This window comes from Ambystoma mexicanum, chromosome 1p, assembly GCF_040938575.1.
Source record: "Ambystoma mexicanum isolate Mex_15411 chromosome 1p, UKY_AmexF1_1, whole genome shotgun sequence".
Taxonomy (NCBI): domain Eukaryota; kingdom Metazoa; phylum Chordata; class Amphibia; order Caudata; family Ambystomatidae; genus Ambystoma; species Ambystoma mexicanum.
In genome coordinates, this window is record NC_090921.1 from 31439882 (window position 1) to 31456238 (window position 16357).

Below are 16357 nucleotides of genomic sequence, written 5' to 3' on the forward strand. Positions count from 1 at the left end.
GGAGTGTTGTGAGTGTGCTGGGTGCTCGCGGCACGAGGGGCACGGGGCAATCTGGATCCCAGTCTGAGATTCCTGACTTGGAGCGTGCACGGTTGATTAGGTGTAGGTTTGGTGGCAAAGTGTTGGAGCCAAAGGGCAGGGTCATTAAGGTATGGGTTGCTGAGGGGCATAGTGAGAGAGAGTGGGGTGGAGTGACAGTGGTTGATCTTAGCAGTACTGGAGGTGAGGGGGCAGAGCAATGTGGCAATGGTAAGCCCTGCTATGGTAGCAAGTATTAGGTGGCTGCTGGATGGCAGTGGCCGCATATCGTAAGCCAAGTGTCCTAACCGTCTGTACAATGGAGTGGGGGAACACTGGAAGGTATGTGGAGGGGTTCTACACTGGTCCGCGTACAGTTTGCTAGGTGAATACATGTACAAGTAGCAACCGGAGGCTCAAAGGCAGTGGTTCAGCTAGTCTGGCAGGGTGGGTACATAGGCAAATGCAATCAATGACTCACAGCAGAAGTTCAGCTAGTCTGGCAAGGTGGGTACATGAGCAAATGCAGAGTGCATATGCAAGCAGGTAGAGTAGACCAGAAGGGTTCACCTGAATGCAGAATTCACAGGTGAGGCTAAAATGGCATGTGCAAGCAGGTACAGTAGACCAAAAGGGTTCGCCTAAAGCAACGCTACATGAATCAATGCTAAATGCAATCATGGTCTATACGACATGGGTAAACTGTGAAAGCAAATGCAAGCTGAGCTGTAAAGCAACGCTACATAAATCAATACTAAATGCAATCATGCTCTATAAGGCATGGGTACACTATACAAGCAAGTGCAAGCTGGGCTCTGAAGCAGCGATGCACAATAAAGAAAAGAGCTGCTGCGGATGGGGCTCTCGAGCAGTGCTGTGCGATTCAATGCTAGATGCAGTAATGGTCTATAAGGCATGGGTACACTGTACAAGCAAGTGCAAGCTGGGCTCTAAAGCAGCGATGCACAATAAAGAAAATGCTACTGTAGATAGGGCTCTAGGCAGCGCTACACGATGCAATGCTGAATGCACGTGGGTTCTGACATGGGGTAGGCATGGGCATAGGTGCGTAGGAGAGCTGATGTCGTACAAACTGGACTCTGGGGCCTCGATGCTCAATGGAGAAATGCTAATGCATCTGGGCTCTGAGGTAAAGCGGTGCGAAGCGATGTTAAGTACAAAGGAACCAGTACAAAATGCTGAATGCAATTGGGACTCAGACGTGAAAGAGCGCAGAGAGTTTAAAGGACACAGGTTAGGCTTGTGCAGGGTGCACATTCAGGAGAATAAAGAGCGAGCTGGCTCTACCGACATGAGCGCATGAGGAAGAAGCTAAATGTAGGTGAGGTGCTGCCGGTCGAGGTGCGAGGCAGCAATGGTAATGGCAGATAACGGTTCCAATAGTAGGCGTGTATTAGCTACTGGAACATGTGTGTTGGGCTAGTTGCTGGTACTGGGTAGGGGTTAGGTTGAGACGATCTGTGTGCTGCGTAGTTCAATGTGGAACAAAATGAATACAATACAACTGTTGCAAGCAATGTTCTAAAGTCATTGAGGAACTCAATGTGACGCGCACGTCGTAATGCAGACAAATAGTTTAATGCGGGTTGTGCCTTCTTACCCGTCGCAGGAGAATGTTTCAATGAGGGCAGAGTTCCTGGCCCTGGTCTCTGTCGGCTCTGGACAGGATCAGGACAGGTGATGTTCCTTTGTGGGGTGGTTCCTTGGTGGGTGGGCCGGCGCTCCACGGACATCAGGCTGGTCACCATTAACAGCTTTGTTAGTGGGCCTCACCTCCGCTCGTAGAGTCAGCGAGAGCCAGCACTGGTGGCCTCAGAACCCTATACTACTTTCTACAGGGATAAGGTTGTCCTGCGGACTCACCCAGCGTTCCTACCGAAGGTACCACCTTCCCTTCCATCTAAACGAGGAAATAGCCTTTACCAAAAAATTTTACTGACCCCAAGGATGAGGCTCAGAGAGTCTTGCACTGTCTGGATGTCAGGCGTGCTCTGAAATTCTATCTGGACAGGACCAACGGTCTCCGCAAGTCAAATGCTCTTTTTGTCACCTTCGGGGGCTCCAAACCCAGTTATCAGGCATCCAAAGCTTTTATTGCACGGTGGATGGTTGCAGCCATCAAAGAGGCCTACGAGGGGCAGCACAAGCCGCTGCCAGCTAACATGCACGCTCACTCTGTCAGAGCAAGGCCATGGCCATTGCATTCCAGTGGTAGGTTTCGTGGCAGGTCATGAGCAGGGCGGCCACCTGGGCCACCCCTTCAGCTTTCTGTAAGCACTACTGTTTGAACAAAGGCTTGACATCAGATGCAGCCTTCGGATAGGTGGTTCTAAGGAACCTATTTGCTGAAGGAGGGTCTCCTCTCCACCCTGGGGCTACATTCAGTTGTAATAGCCCATGCAGTATGGAGGAAAGCAGACAGGACGTAAGAGTAATTATAAGATACCATAGTGACTAACTTACTCTTAGTCCTTAGTCCCCTTTCGACCATACGTCCCACCATCCTCCCCCCTAATAATACTGGAGTCATCAGGCAATGTAAAATATACTTCTGCAGGAGTCTGTCCTGATACATTCTGGTTTCACCATCACCGTCTTGTGGCCAATGCTGGATTTGACTTTTATGGACTTCATTGATTCACAGTGTCACCCTTTCTCAACTCTCATGCTGGCCTTCCTTTGCATCTTGTACTCATGGTGGCCCTGAATCATGCTGTTCCATCATCATCTTGTATCCTGGCTTGCAACATTATGTGTTACTACTGACTTCTGCAATTGTATTCGCTCTCCACTCTTGCTTCTCCACTCTTTTTGACTGCCTACTCTCTGTTCTCTCCTCCTTTCCCTTCTCCCTTTTCCTATCTCCTCCCCTTACTTTCTTCTATGCACTTACTCTATCATAATTTACCCTGGACCTAATATGATAGCAACCTCGTCTGTTTCCTCCACCCTCCCATTACTGTTTTCTTCCACCCCCCCTCCAGCACTATCTGAAATGTCGTCAGGCCTAGTATGATTGTCGCTTGTTTTGTTCCTCCCCTCGCTTTCTGCGCCCCTCTCCCTCACCTTTTGTTTTTCTCCCGCTCTGCCAGAAATGTCATCAGGCCTAGTACGGTAGTCGCCTGTCTGTTTCCATTTCCTTCCCATTCTCCCCCTCCCTTCCTTATCTATGTCTTAGCTCTTGCGCTATCTGAAATGTTGTCAGGCCGAGTACGATAGTTAATTTCACATCCTTACTGTTCATGGCCTGTAACAATGTCATTGTAATTTCCCTTGTTCCTCCCTTGCCTTGAAGCACTTTGAAACACATTGTGTATAGGCGCTATATAAATAAACTATCATATATCATTGTCGACATGTCAGTGGGGACTGAGGTGTTGCATGCTCCCAGGGCCGCACCCCTGTGCGCTGCTAAATTTAAAAGGGAAGAAGGTTTCTTCTGGTGAAAAAGGTTCCGTCTCCCGTCCCTAGGAAGGGATGCCCATGCAGTATGGATGAAAGGGGACTAAGGAGTAAGTTAGTCACTACGGTGAGTAACTTATAATTTTCTTTACATTGCCACCTTTTAGAAGTGATCAAAAATGAAAGCCTGTAACTAGAGTCTAATTCCATGGCATTTGGAATGCTGGGAGTTTACAGTGGGGGAGGGGGCGTTAGCTCTTCTGGCAGAACACCATACACCAAGCAGCACTAAAATTAGTGACACTAGCATTTTATTTTTATTTTCTATTTCAGAAACGCTCAAGCATCACCTTTCTTCCTCTTTAGGTAGAGAAAAGACAGAGCAAATATTTTTCAAAATCCTACAATATATTTAATGTTATAGTGGCATCTCAATTTTGTCTGCCGTGCGTGCAGGGGGCTGGGGGATTTGGGGATAAACACCTTTAATGATTTAGTGCTTGCTGACTTTAGCATGCTGCAGGATAAAATAAGAGGGCTCCCCCAAGCGGCTTCAACACAATGCAAACATATCTATAGAGCCAGCAGACAAGAGCATATGGTAGCTGCCCAATAATATCTAGAAAAAGCCTCTTGCTTGACTACATGAATCACAAGGCAACGTTACTGAAAGCATAAGACTCAGACTGTCAGCAGTTCTGGGGAACTGTAGATACAGGTAAGTAATGCTTCCATACCAAGGCTGTTAGAGAAGCCTTCACACCATCTAACTGTTGCATGCCTTTCCCGGGGGCATTGTGCTCCTAAATTCACTATTTGGCCCATTTATTTCCAAATGCCCGGGGATTGACAGGTTCACTCAGGAATCAAGGACAGAAGCCTCAAAATGTACACAGGCCACTTGTCATGGGAATTGATAATTGGTTCTTGGTGTCTGCTCGATCTCCACCAAGACCCTTCAGAAGGTCCCCAAAGGTTAGTGACGTTGCGATACGATGGTGCGCGAGCCTCTGATTGGGCCTCTTTCCATAGCCATGCTTCCATCAGGCAGAGCAGGACTCGGGAGCACACCTCTTCATCCAATAGGTCAAGGTCCCACAATAGCTCTTCCTGTGGGAAAAATGCTAAAAAGGGTCATACAACCCAAGCTCGAGCTGCCACCTCGTCCACGACACTGTCATCGTCTACGGTCCCATCGGCGACAACTCCGTCCATGAAGACTGCTTCATTGTCTTTGGCTGCTAAATGCCCAATCATTGTCTTCTACTCTACACCCATCATCTGTCAGAAAGCACTAATCCATAGTTCCTTCTGGCCATTTGACGACATCTTCATTTACGACCTCACATACATGCCAAGTCCTCTGTTCCATCGATGCCAATTTCATGAATGACTTTGTCGATGGTTACATCTATGGTGCAACGAATTCCATTGACGTCTGTCACCCTATCTCTCCTGTCCCCTCCCAGGACCTCTGCACGGCCCTTGCTTCTCATTTCATCTCTAAAACTCAGGACATCCTGTCCTCTCTCTCTTCCTCTCACTCTGCCCCCTCTTCTCCCTGCTCTTCCTCTGTCCCTTCTTCGGCCACCTCTCATCCCTCCTTCTCTACCTTTCACCTGTTCTCCCCAGACAAGGTGGTTTCTAGACAAGTCCGATCTAGGAAAGTTTCTTCAAAACAGGTTCACCATAAAACCATAAAGGACCACATTGACACCTTGGCCCCTGCGCTGGCTGACTTCTGCAACCACTCCTTTGCCACTGGGGTCTTCCCTTCCCCCCTGAAGTACTCCCTTGTGCATCCTCTTCTTAAACCCTCTGCCGACCCGTCCTGCCCAGCTAACTATCGCCCAATCTCCATCACTCCTTTCCTGGGCAAACTCCTGGAAAAGCTGGCCATCTACCAGCTTAATCTTCACATGGTTGTCTCCATGACCATCAGCCTGGCTTTAGAGCTGCCAGAAGCACGGAAACTGCTCTCCTGAACATCCATCAAGACCTGCTCTCCAACCTTGACTCTAACACCCCATGACTCCTCATCTTACTTGGTCTCTCTTCTGCCTTTGACACTGTCAACCATGTCATCCTGGTGGCTTGTGGCTCCTGGGCACAGATGGCTAAAGCACTTTCTGAAAGGAAAACCGATCTTCCGGGCAGCCGCTATGAGTCAGCAGTCATGTTATAGCGGATTTGATGCAGACAGGACTGGTTAACCCTCCCCCTCCAGTTCCCTGCAAGGGAGGCCCCAATGTCTCCTCCTGTGCAGGGTGTAGGATATACTCTCCATTTGCTAGGACAGTAATATGGGGCCCTATAGAAGTTTGCCGCTTTCTAGATTCAGTGTTACTTCCTTGCCAATCCTCAGCTGCTCCTACGAGTCAGGCCATGGTAATTTTCCTCATTGCCAACCTTGGCTTGGATGCCCTGCATGGACTATGCCTTACATCGGCGCTCAGGACCCGCTGGTTCATGAATACTCCTGTTTTCTAGGAAACTGATAAGTGATGTATGAAAGATGCTACTCACGCTAAATGCCGGGGGCACAGGGAACTCGTTGAGTACATCGCCCCTTTCAAACGACTGATATCTGAAACCAGTTGGTTGGTGGAGTAGTCCAAAATGGGCCGTAGGATGAGAGAAAGGATGCCATGTGTCTGGCCCTCCCAGCCCCCACAACTATAACCACTCTTCTAAACATGATCCTACAAATTCAATCATGGTTTGCAAGAATGTCATCCAGCTCCATGATGCCCGAAATATGTCCCCATCTGCCTTTTGCCACTGTTCTACTCCAATTCCCCAACGTGCACCCAAGAAGAAAGTAATTGCCAATGACCAGAAAACCAGGAATTGTACTCAAAGGACCGCCCACACCTGTCCCAGCCCTCAGATAAACATACAGTCCAGGTGTGGCAGTACTACCGAGCCTCCTGTCCTTCAGGCACTTGCCATTACACCTTCCTCAGCCACTGTGCTCCAGGATCCCGTGGTTAAACCTTCATAATCATTGCCTTGATTGGAAGCAATGCATCGTGTCTTTACCGCCATATGTGGCATGCTGTTAGACATCCAAAGTACAGCAACATGTTTTTCTGGTTGAGGCAGAGTCCATACTTCCTCGCTGCACTGTTCACTGTCCAAACATCCCTTTTTCAGCTAAACCCAAATGCCTTGACAAGGAATAATCACTCTTGGTGGAGGAGCTGCTTTTCTGCCAGACTCCCTAGAGAATGTGAGAGAAAGGCTTTGAGGAACCCTTTGTCCCTCTCGGATGAACTCTCATTTTGAATGCAAAGGAAAACAGGAAGCTTCGAGAGCCAGCATTAACTGCAGCAGGCTGGGTGAGGCTGGGTGAGGCTGGGTGAGATTGAGGTGAACTATCGAATATGCCAGGTAACACCACAACCCGTTGCCCCTTATACGCATGAGACTACTTGATGAATGCTTGCATTTTCACAAAACTGGATCTTGAGGACAGCGATTACCTGATTTGTAGGCACTAAAGGGATAAGTAAAACACCCACTCTCATATCAAACTTTGCCACTTCTCGTAAACGTATGCCATTTGTGGTATACAATGCCATGCCAGCTTGCCAATGTTTTGTCCCGCGTGTGCTCCAGCATTTCATCATAGAACTCGTAGTGGTATATATCAGCGACCTCTTGATCTGCTCCACAACATATCACCATAATAAGCACATTTGATTTTGTAGTTTAAGAGTCTGTCCATCTTGAAATGGGGCATTGCCTTGAAGCGTTGATGGCCACAAAGAAATTAATTGCAATGAAAGTTGACAAATGATACATAATTTATACAAATTAATGTGGATATATCATGTGACTCGGGCTGTCTCCTCTGTACAGAATCCTGATCTTGCGTAACTCTGTTTCTTACCCTCGCTTTGGGACTGGGATGAATAATGCAATGAAAGCCTTCAAGTATTAGGGCTTTTAGGATTCCTAACCTCTCGGCTCTCTGGTCTTATTGCAGATCTCCCAGGTAGGCTAGGAGGGATAGTTGACAGGTTTGTTCCGTGTCCTTCCTGTCTTCCTCGTCCCATCCCCTCTGGTCATTTCTAACTAAATTTGCTAGGCCTTTTATACGCCTCTTATGCAGTTTATGTACCATGGTCTCGTATTGGTAGGTCTCCTTTCTGGGTGCGTCATGATTTTGGATAGGCATGAGCCTATTCTGAACTAAGTTCCGTTTTTTTCAGGAGCCCTGCAAGGGTTTACAGACCCTGGGCCTCATTACGACTTTGGCAGTAGCCATGCCCTTAATAAGGACATGGCTACAACCAAAACCGGGTCCGGGTTCCCTGAATGGGGAATTACGGGGCCATTCCGAGTTTGGAGGGCCCGGTAATTCCTCCCTCAGGGATCTCGGGCCCAGACCTTCCCCATTCCCATATGAGCCCCCATAGGGCTCAATGGGAATGGGTGCAGGGAGCTAACAACGGGCCGATTATGACCGGCCCGTTGTTAGCTCCCTGGTCCCCTACTGGGTCCTGTGAGGGAACCTCGTAATGAGGTGGAATGGGTTTACGGGTCCGCATCCATTAGCGGCACCCGTTAACCCTTTCCGCCAAGGTTATAATGAGGCCCCCTGACTGCCATTTTAGGATTGGCTGGAATTTCCGCCCTCAACCGGGGTCTTTGCTGTGGTTCATCATGGCATCTCTGCTCCAGCTGGTCTCTGTGCTCTGGAGTTTCCAGTGCTCTGGATGCGTCCGTGTGCCAACAGGTCTCCACAAGGGACCACCTGGCCCGTGGAATCCTGTAGTGAGTGCCAGTATGTTGCGCCAATCTCCAACAGAGTCCCAACTGGCATACGGTGCCACGTGCTATGGGCTGGCAAGTAGTGGTTTTGTTTGGCAGTATCCTCGGGTTTTGTTGGGCACATGTGAATGCCTGCAAGGGTCTCTTCTGGCATACAGGGGGTCCTGAGGTGTGCCTTGGCACTCAGTGCTACAGATTTGTCTGGCTACTGTAGTGGTATAGTGGCCCCACACGCCCATGGACAGTAGTGACATAAAGGCTTGAACCCTGGTCTTACTTATTTTGCTATGGGGTATTGGCCTGACTTTTAGAGGGGGCATGGACTAGGCAGTGGATACTGAGGGTCCCACCCTTGACGCCTGCAGATGGCATTCATCTTTGGCACAAAGTTCTTCTGACTTGGCTTTGTTGTTCAGCAGAGTCCCTTTAATTGGCTGGGATGTGGTTAGGATTTTAACTTCGTCCCATAAGTCACTGCTATCCGCTCAACCTGGAGTAACACGTCAAATTAACAGCAGGAAACTGATTCAACCCCTCTATTGCGGCATTGCAGGAAATCATATTGTGCATTCACGCTACACAGAGCTTTGTTGAAGGATGTCCACACAGGGCTAATGCCCTTATTATGTCACAGGATCAAAACAAATGTGAGAGCCATCATTAACCTGAACACTTGCAGAGTCAACGGGGCTTCAAAGACCAGAGACATCAGTCGCTTCGCTGACTTCTGGGGCTACCGACTGGTTGCGTATCACTTAAACTCTGGTGTGCCTAGCATTTTATTTATTTAAATACAGGAATGCTCCTTTGATCACAGAAGAACATAAATAAATAATGTGATGAATCCGGCAGAGTCCTCACAAAAACTCTACCTAAAATCTCCTCCCAGGTGGCCTGGGCAAGGCAGCCGATACCTGATCCTAACCCGTGGAGCGGGTTATTAGCCCAGAGGATCCCATGGGAGGAGAAAGGCCCCACGGGAACAGGAGGACTCTTTTAGGAGAGACGCCGTATTTGTCTTCCTTAGAGGATCAGATGGCAGTGATGCCAGAATATGTTATGGTTCGGGCCGTAGTGAGGTTTCCTTTCCCAAAGCTACTTACCCTAATGGTTCTGAAAACTGGTATAATCAATCATTTATCAGGAGGAAGAACCTGTTCACGAGTTGCCCATATTTATGGTGATAAAACTCTTGTAGTCAACAGGGGAAAGTCAGAACCACTCCTTGCATTCCCCTGAAACTCATTTGGAAGATATAATTATGAATAGAAGTGGAGTAGGTACATTTGGAACCAATATTCCGAGTAAAAGAGATAACTTGAACATAGGTGACTTCAAGTCCCATAGTGCCCAAAGTACGGGGACGAGCAAGAGGGATACAAAAGCATGCACTGCAAGGTGCAGCCCAGTGATGCTAAGGACCTACACCTCAGAGGGAATGGGCAGTATAAAGGGTCCCTCAGGTGCAGGCCATAAGGAGAAGCAGGAGGTGGAGTGATTGTTGTAACTCCACGTTGCAGTGGTAGCAGAAGTTGAAGGAAAGCTGAGATGCCGAAGCCACCGCTAATTGCAGAGCAGATGCCAGTTCTGAGAGGGTCTCTACCTTTGAAGACCTTGTATGCAGAGGCTGCGCAGCGGGAAGAGCTGTTTTGTAAAGCTTTCCCCATTATAAGTAGGACTCTGGTAGCAGGGCGGGTCCCTGGAGTGGGGAATGGTCCTCTCCCGACTGGCGCGGGCTGCGGGGAGTGCAAAGGAGTGGCCTGCCATTTAGAAAGAAGCAGAGGATTTAGAAGTCACAGTAACAGCGGAGCGAGTGGACGCATATGCAGCAACTGGTGAGTTCACTGATACTGTGTAATCCTGGAACACTCCATATTTGCCCGCTGGCCATTAGTGATAGTTTTCAATACCAAATTGATGTACAGAAGTTAAAGTGGCAGACAAATAATAACTTTAAATACCGAACTCATATAAAGAAGCTAAAGTGGCAGAATAAGGATGTTGGGAACAGACAAGAAGGGTATAACTATACTTTAAAACATTTAAGCAATTGCCAAAGCCAAAAGAGGGCAATATTGAGAGAAGTGAACAAGAACCAATGTTGCCCAAGTTATGAGAAGGCAATTCAGAAACAAGCAGAGTATAACCCATGTTGCCAATAAGAGAAAGAGGCAAGAGTTGTAAAAACAATAAAAAACCATTGTCTGAGCCAAAGAAAAACAAGTGTAATAGGAAGCCATTATCAGCACTTGGTTGATCTAGAAGTGGGAAAACGAGCGGCAGGAGAGCAGCCCTCCTGATAGAAAGTAATCAGGAGGATTGGAGCATAACCTGCATTGTATGTGGCAATCACAAGTGCGGAACAAACAGCACCAATGTGTCTTGTGTTGTCCCAGAAGAAGTAATTAATAGTATTGTTGTTGAAAGTCAAAAGACGTTGCTAAGTTGCTTGAAGTAAAACCTGACCACAGAAGTAGTTGTAGTAGAACCTTTTTAGTTCTGGCAGGTGAGTATACCAGGGCAGGGACTTTGCAGTAGTAGTCCTAGCAGGTGAGTGGACTGGGGGGATGCCATTGCAGTACTGTGTTGTGGTTAAAGACTGTGGAGAAGAAGAAGTGGCAAAAACCACTCAAATACTTTGTGAACTGTTGTGGAATCATCCTGACCAAACCTTATTGTTGATACAGATGAACTGGAAGTGTTTTTGTTACCTTAAAAAGAGTTTGTATTCAACTGTGTTCTACAAGTGGAGACATAAAGACGTGTTGTGTATTTTGAACTGTTGGTCACATTACAAGTGAGAGACTTTTGTAGCAAGAAGAACTTTATCATAAGAACTGTATGGCAAGACAGAACATTCCTATTTTTAACTGTTGAATGAAAATTCTGCTTTAAATCTGGGGAAGGGGATCTCAGCCAGGTAACAAGGAGAAATAGTTATTAGTAGTGTTATATTGAACATAACTGTGATTTCTGTTATAATTGAATTTCCATATATTCCCTTGTTATGTACACGTGTGAGGGGCAGATTCCTTTTGTTGGAGCGTTTCCTTCAGTTTGTTTTGATAGGCAGGGAAATACTCTTTAGGGTAGGGATAGTGAGGCGTCTGTCAAACCCTTTTGAGTTAATAGAATGGCATTTTATGAAAACCCTTTACCAAGTTGTCTGCCTCACAATAGGAAATCAGATTTGACGGGAACTGGTGAGCGTCTTACAATGGTGTGAGTTAGGGGGGCATTAGGGCCAGGTTGTGGAGGGGGGGTAAATAGAACAGTCACCGGGGACAATACACAAGTGGACTTTCATAGATTAAGGACAACCAACATTGCCAACATTGTCAATTTATAAGTGCAGGTAGGCAGTACAGCAAGCTGTGCTCGGGCTGTGACCATGATGGGTGAAGTGCTAGAACAGAGGCAGAGAAAGTGAGAGACAGAGGCAGGTTTGAGGCAAAGGAAAAACTGAGTTAGCAGGCAGATGAGAGTTAGGTTAATAGGGTAACTCGGAGGTGAGGAGGTAGGCTTTCAGTTTAGTTTTGAACAAATCGTGTGGGGTGTTTCTCGGCTGTACGGGGAAGAGAATTGCATGCAATTGGAGCAAGAAGAGAGAGCAGAAGCAAGAGGAAGCACAGGGGGGGGTGAGGAGCCGGAAGGGTAGTCAAGGAGGCAGAGCAGCATACGAGAGGTTTTGTACAATTGGATAGGGGTGATAGATACAGTGGTGCCTTACCGTGGATAGATCTATGAGCCAGGTGAAGAAATTTAAATCTGGCCTGTTTTGCGTCATCAGCCATTCAGCCTGGTGATGGTACAAGGAAGTAGGTGTGTAGTGAGGGATTTCAGTAGCAAGATCATTAACTTCTGGTAGCAAAGTTAATGATCTTGCAGAGAGGACAGAAAGCATAGTTGGGGAGACCAAAGAGGATGCTGGCACAGTAGCCCAGTTTAGAAAAGACTAGAGTGGTTAAGAGATGCTTGGCAGTGTTGGGAGGAAGGAGTTGCCTGATTCTCCTAATATTTAGGAGGTTGTGGGAGATGCTGTTCCTGTTTTGGACATAAATGTAGAGAAGGTGTGAGAAGGGTCATAGATGATGCTGAGGTTTCTAGCTGAAGAAGAGTAGGGCAGAGTGTCCGGTCGGAAATGGATAGGCAGAGGAAGAGGTGAGAGAGAATATTTTACAGGGTAGAAGAGCACCTCTGTTTTGGTAGAGTTTAACATCAGAGAGTGCGAAGCCATCCAACATTTAAAGGCAGAGGAGAGACAGTTGGACATTTTGAAAGACAGATCAGAGGAGAGTTCAGGAAAAGAGAAGATTATTTGGGTGTTGTCCTCAGAGTTGGTACGATACCCAAAGGAGGGGAGTAGTGCCCCAAAAGCAGAGATGAGGAGTGTAAAGAGAAGTGGACCCAAGACAGAGCCATGTGGAACACCAACAGTCAGAGGAGTCAGGTGAGAGGTGTTACTCCAGGAAATTGGTGAGGTGCAAGGTAGGATTAAATCCACGCGAGGGCGTGATCACGAATCCCACGAAGAAAGAGATGAGATCCGTGTGGTCAAAGGCAGCAGACAGGTCAAGAAGAATTAGGATAGAGGATAGGTTGGAGTGCTTTGAAGAGGTGATGAAGTTGGGATGCGTGATTGACAGCTGTTTCCCTTGAGTGACTGAAATGGAAACCTTCTTGTAGGGGGTCTCGAAGGTTGTGGATGTCTAAAAAATTGCTAAGACGGTTCAACACAACCCTTTTATGCACTTTAGTGTAGTGTGGAAGGAGAGACACAGGGCAAGAATTAGCCAGTAGATTTGGGGCGGCCCCTTGCTTTTTTTGGAGAGGCATGACTGTGGCTGTTTTGAAAATAAATGTGAAAGAAATCAGAGTCTAAGGACAGGTTGAAGAGATCAGTGAGGTGAGAGGCCACTAATATCATGTACATTGTGAGCTATACCCAGAATGCACTTTTCTTTCATGTTCACATCTTTTGCTCTGCACAGCTGCACTAACCGGGTCCATCCAGTGCTGTGGTGATGGCTCTTGGGTTTAATGGGGCAGGAGTCACTGGACAGCTCTTCTTTACCCATTGTGTATTATGCACTTCCAAGCAGCATCGGTTCTAAGCTGGATTCATTCATTCATTCACTCAGGATCTCCGTGTGTTAGTGAGAAAAAGACAATACTTCAGCCTTTAGGATTTGTGATGACTGAAAACTGAAAATTATAACTAGAACTTGTTTTTTTTTCCAACAGAAAATGAGGCCATTACAAAAACTGACAACCTGAAAATAAAGCTTCAACCTTGGACCAGCCGCAGAAAGAAGAGAAATTCTCTAGAAGATGGACATGCCCTGTCTAATAAACTGGTAAAGAAATCGGCATACTCGCAAAAAGCCCAAATGTCCACCACGTGTGCAGAATGCGGGGAACGCTTTGTGGACCGTGCCAGCTTCCTAATGCACCAGAGTTGTCACTCCATACCACATAAAAGCACTTACTGCAAAAAGACCCTTTTCTGGCACTCCCGACTCGTGAGGCACCTGAAAATCCAAATGAAGAGGAAAGTGATTGGCTGCCGCCTCTGTGGCAAATTCTTCACTAAGAGATCCAGTCTAGTCATTCACAAGAGATCCCACATGGGCAGGAAACACTACAAATGCACAGAGTGTGACAAAAGCTTCACTCGGGTTACATCTGTGGAAGCATCAGAAGAGCCACACTGCTAAGGAGCCGCCCAAATGCGCGGACTGTGGTAAACATTTTACTAGGATGTCAGACCTGAGGAACCATCAGATGACACATTCTAGCGAGAAGCCGCATGAGTGCACGGAATGTGGTAAACACTTTACTTGGATGTCACAACTACACATACATCAAAGAAATCACACCGGTGAGAGACCAAACCAGTATACGCAGGGCGAGAAGCGCTTCTTTGAAATGAGAAACCTGCAGAATCAGATGATCCACTCTGGGGAGAAGCCCCAGGAGTGCACAGAATCTGGAATACACTTTACTAAGCCATCAGACCTGATGAGACGTCGGAGGATACATTCTGGAGAGAAGCCCCATAAGTGCAAGGAATGTGGTAAACACTTTACTCGGGCGTCTTCCCTAAGGATTCATCAAAGGATATATTCTGGAGAGATGCCCTACACATGCACGGAATGTGGCAAGAATTTTAATCAGATGTCAAATCTGAAGATCCATCAGAAGACACATTCTGGAGTGAAGCCCCATGAATGCACGGAATGTGGTAAACACTTTACTCGGATGTCAGACTTGAGGAACCATCAGAGGATACATTCTAGAGAAAAGCCCTATGAGTGCATGGAATGTGGTAAGCACTTTACTCGGATGTCTTCCCTGAGGGTTCATCAAAGGATACATTCTGGAGAAAAGCCCTGCACATGCACCGAATGTGGCAAGCATTTCAATCAGATGTCAAATCGGAGAAAACATCAGAGTATACATTCTAATGAGAAGCCCCATGAGTGTACGGAATGTGGTAAACAATTTACTGTGATGTCTGACCTTAGGAGACATCTGAGTATACATTCTAGTGAGAAGCCCCATGAGTGTACGGAATGTGGTAAACAATTTACTGTGATGTCTGACCTTAGGAGACATCTGAGTATACATTCTGGAGAGAAGGCCTATGGGTGCACGGATTGCGGCAAAAGCTTTACAAGGATGTCGGACCTAAGGCTACATCAGAGGATACATTCAGGAGAGGAGTCCTGCAAGTGCAGATTCTGGTAAGTGATTTACGCAGACATCTTAACTGAGGAGACATCAGAGATTGCACACTGGTGAGTGACATTGAGGGGAGTTACAACTAAACACAGCATCAATTAATTGGCAATACCTGCGCAGTGCTGCAAAGAGAGCAGTAACTAATGTAACATCTGTGCTTGAAATTACAGCAGAGAAGTTTCACCGATGATGGCCACAAACTGCACAGCAGCCACAACGCATATAGGTAAAACTGAACGTATGTGGGGCACCCCATGCATATTCTATCATCTCTCCTGTGGGGTTAATCTTGTGTAAACCCTAGTTATAGACCCACAGCGAAATCTCCAGGAGTGGAAACCCTTCACGGAACACCAGGAGAACACAAGGAACTAATGCTTGGCTGATTCCCCAGCAGGACGTTATCCTAACAGAGCCTGGCTCAGGAATAAACACATCTGACAAACCAGGAGAATAAAGTAAAATAGAGGAAATGAAGCAGCAGGTGCAGAGAATAACCAAAACTTCACTTATAAAAATGTTCCAATATATATGTCATGAATGGGCGGGCCACATTTTTAAGAGAAATCTCAAAGTTTCAGGAATGACTTGAAGATGTACAAAAGAGACTACTGAACTTTCCTACGTGTGTGGCCTATGTATCCACACTGAACTAAACTAAGCAAGGTAACAAAACCTGTGTTAATCCCCCATTTTACCCCTTCAAGTATAAATGGTCTAATGGGGACTGTAATGGGTTTTATTTTCACAGCTCACATCACTTGTGCAGATTGTTTCAAGGACCACTCATAAAATATTCCAATACTTGATTGACTGAGCACAGATTCTTTCTCTCCACACAGCGTTTGGCATGTGGGTGTGGCGGTCCATTCGCATAGAAATGTGTGATTTCACTGGGACCAAATGGTCCATTTTAGATCACAGTGCCCCAGAGAAATAGATGAAAAAGCCATACATCCTAAGGTCAATTCAAATAGCCTATGTAGTTAATTATCTGTAGCTACAGTTCTCCAGCTTTGGTGTCTTTCATATATGTACATGGTGTGAGTAATTGTGACTTTGAGGTTTATAAAATGCCTATAGCATTTCTCTTGGTGTGTACCTCGGATATCCTTTCATTTTCCCACCCTGACCCTTCCAAGCAGATCCTTCATTATCAGTGAGAATCTACTCCGGGGTAAAGGGGAGCAAAATAATAAATGTACACATTCATCACAAACTTAGGTCTTGGACGGCAGAGCTCTCTCTCTGTGGACAGACCTTACAGGTTCAGAAAGTAACCATATTGCTTAGGTCACAGAGGCCTTACAGGTTCAGACAGCAGATCTGTCCCTTTGGTTACACCCATCTTGCAAGCTCAGGCATCAGAGTTATATGATAAGATCATAAGATT

At 46.7% G+C, this 16357-nt stretch overlaps 2 protein-coding genes across 2 annotated transcripts in view; both read left to right on the top strand.

Annotated features, from left to right (window-relative positions):
* Positions 1–13594, top strand: part of LOC138565135 (uncharacterized) — a 130067-nt gene extending 116473 nt beyond the window's left edge. Inside the window, exon 5 of the mRNA XM_069642959.1 lies at positions 13465–13594. Within this exon, the coding sequence (XP_069499060.1) occupies positions 13465–13497 (33 nt within the window). The 3' untranslated portion in view covers positions 13498–13594. The remainder of the gene's footprint in view (positions 1–13464) is intronic.
* A 385-nt stretch (positions 13595–13979) lies between these two features.
* LOC138565161 (zinc finger protein ZFP2-like) lies at positions 13980–15773 on the top strand. The gene has a single exon (XM_069642960.1). The coding sequence runs from the start codon at positions 13981–13983 to the stop codon at positions 14968–14970; it is 990 nt and encodes a 329-aa protein (XP_069499061.1). The 5' UTR covers position 13980; the 3' UTR covers positions 14971–15773.
* The last annotated feature ends 584 nt before the right edge of the window (positions 15774–16357 follow it).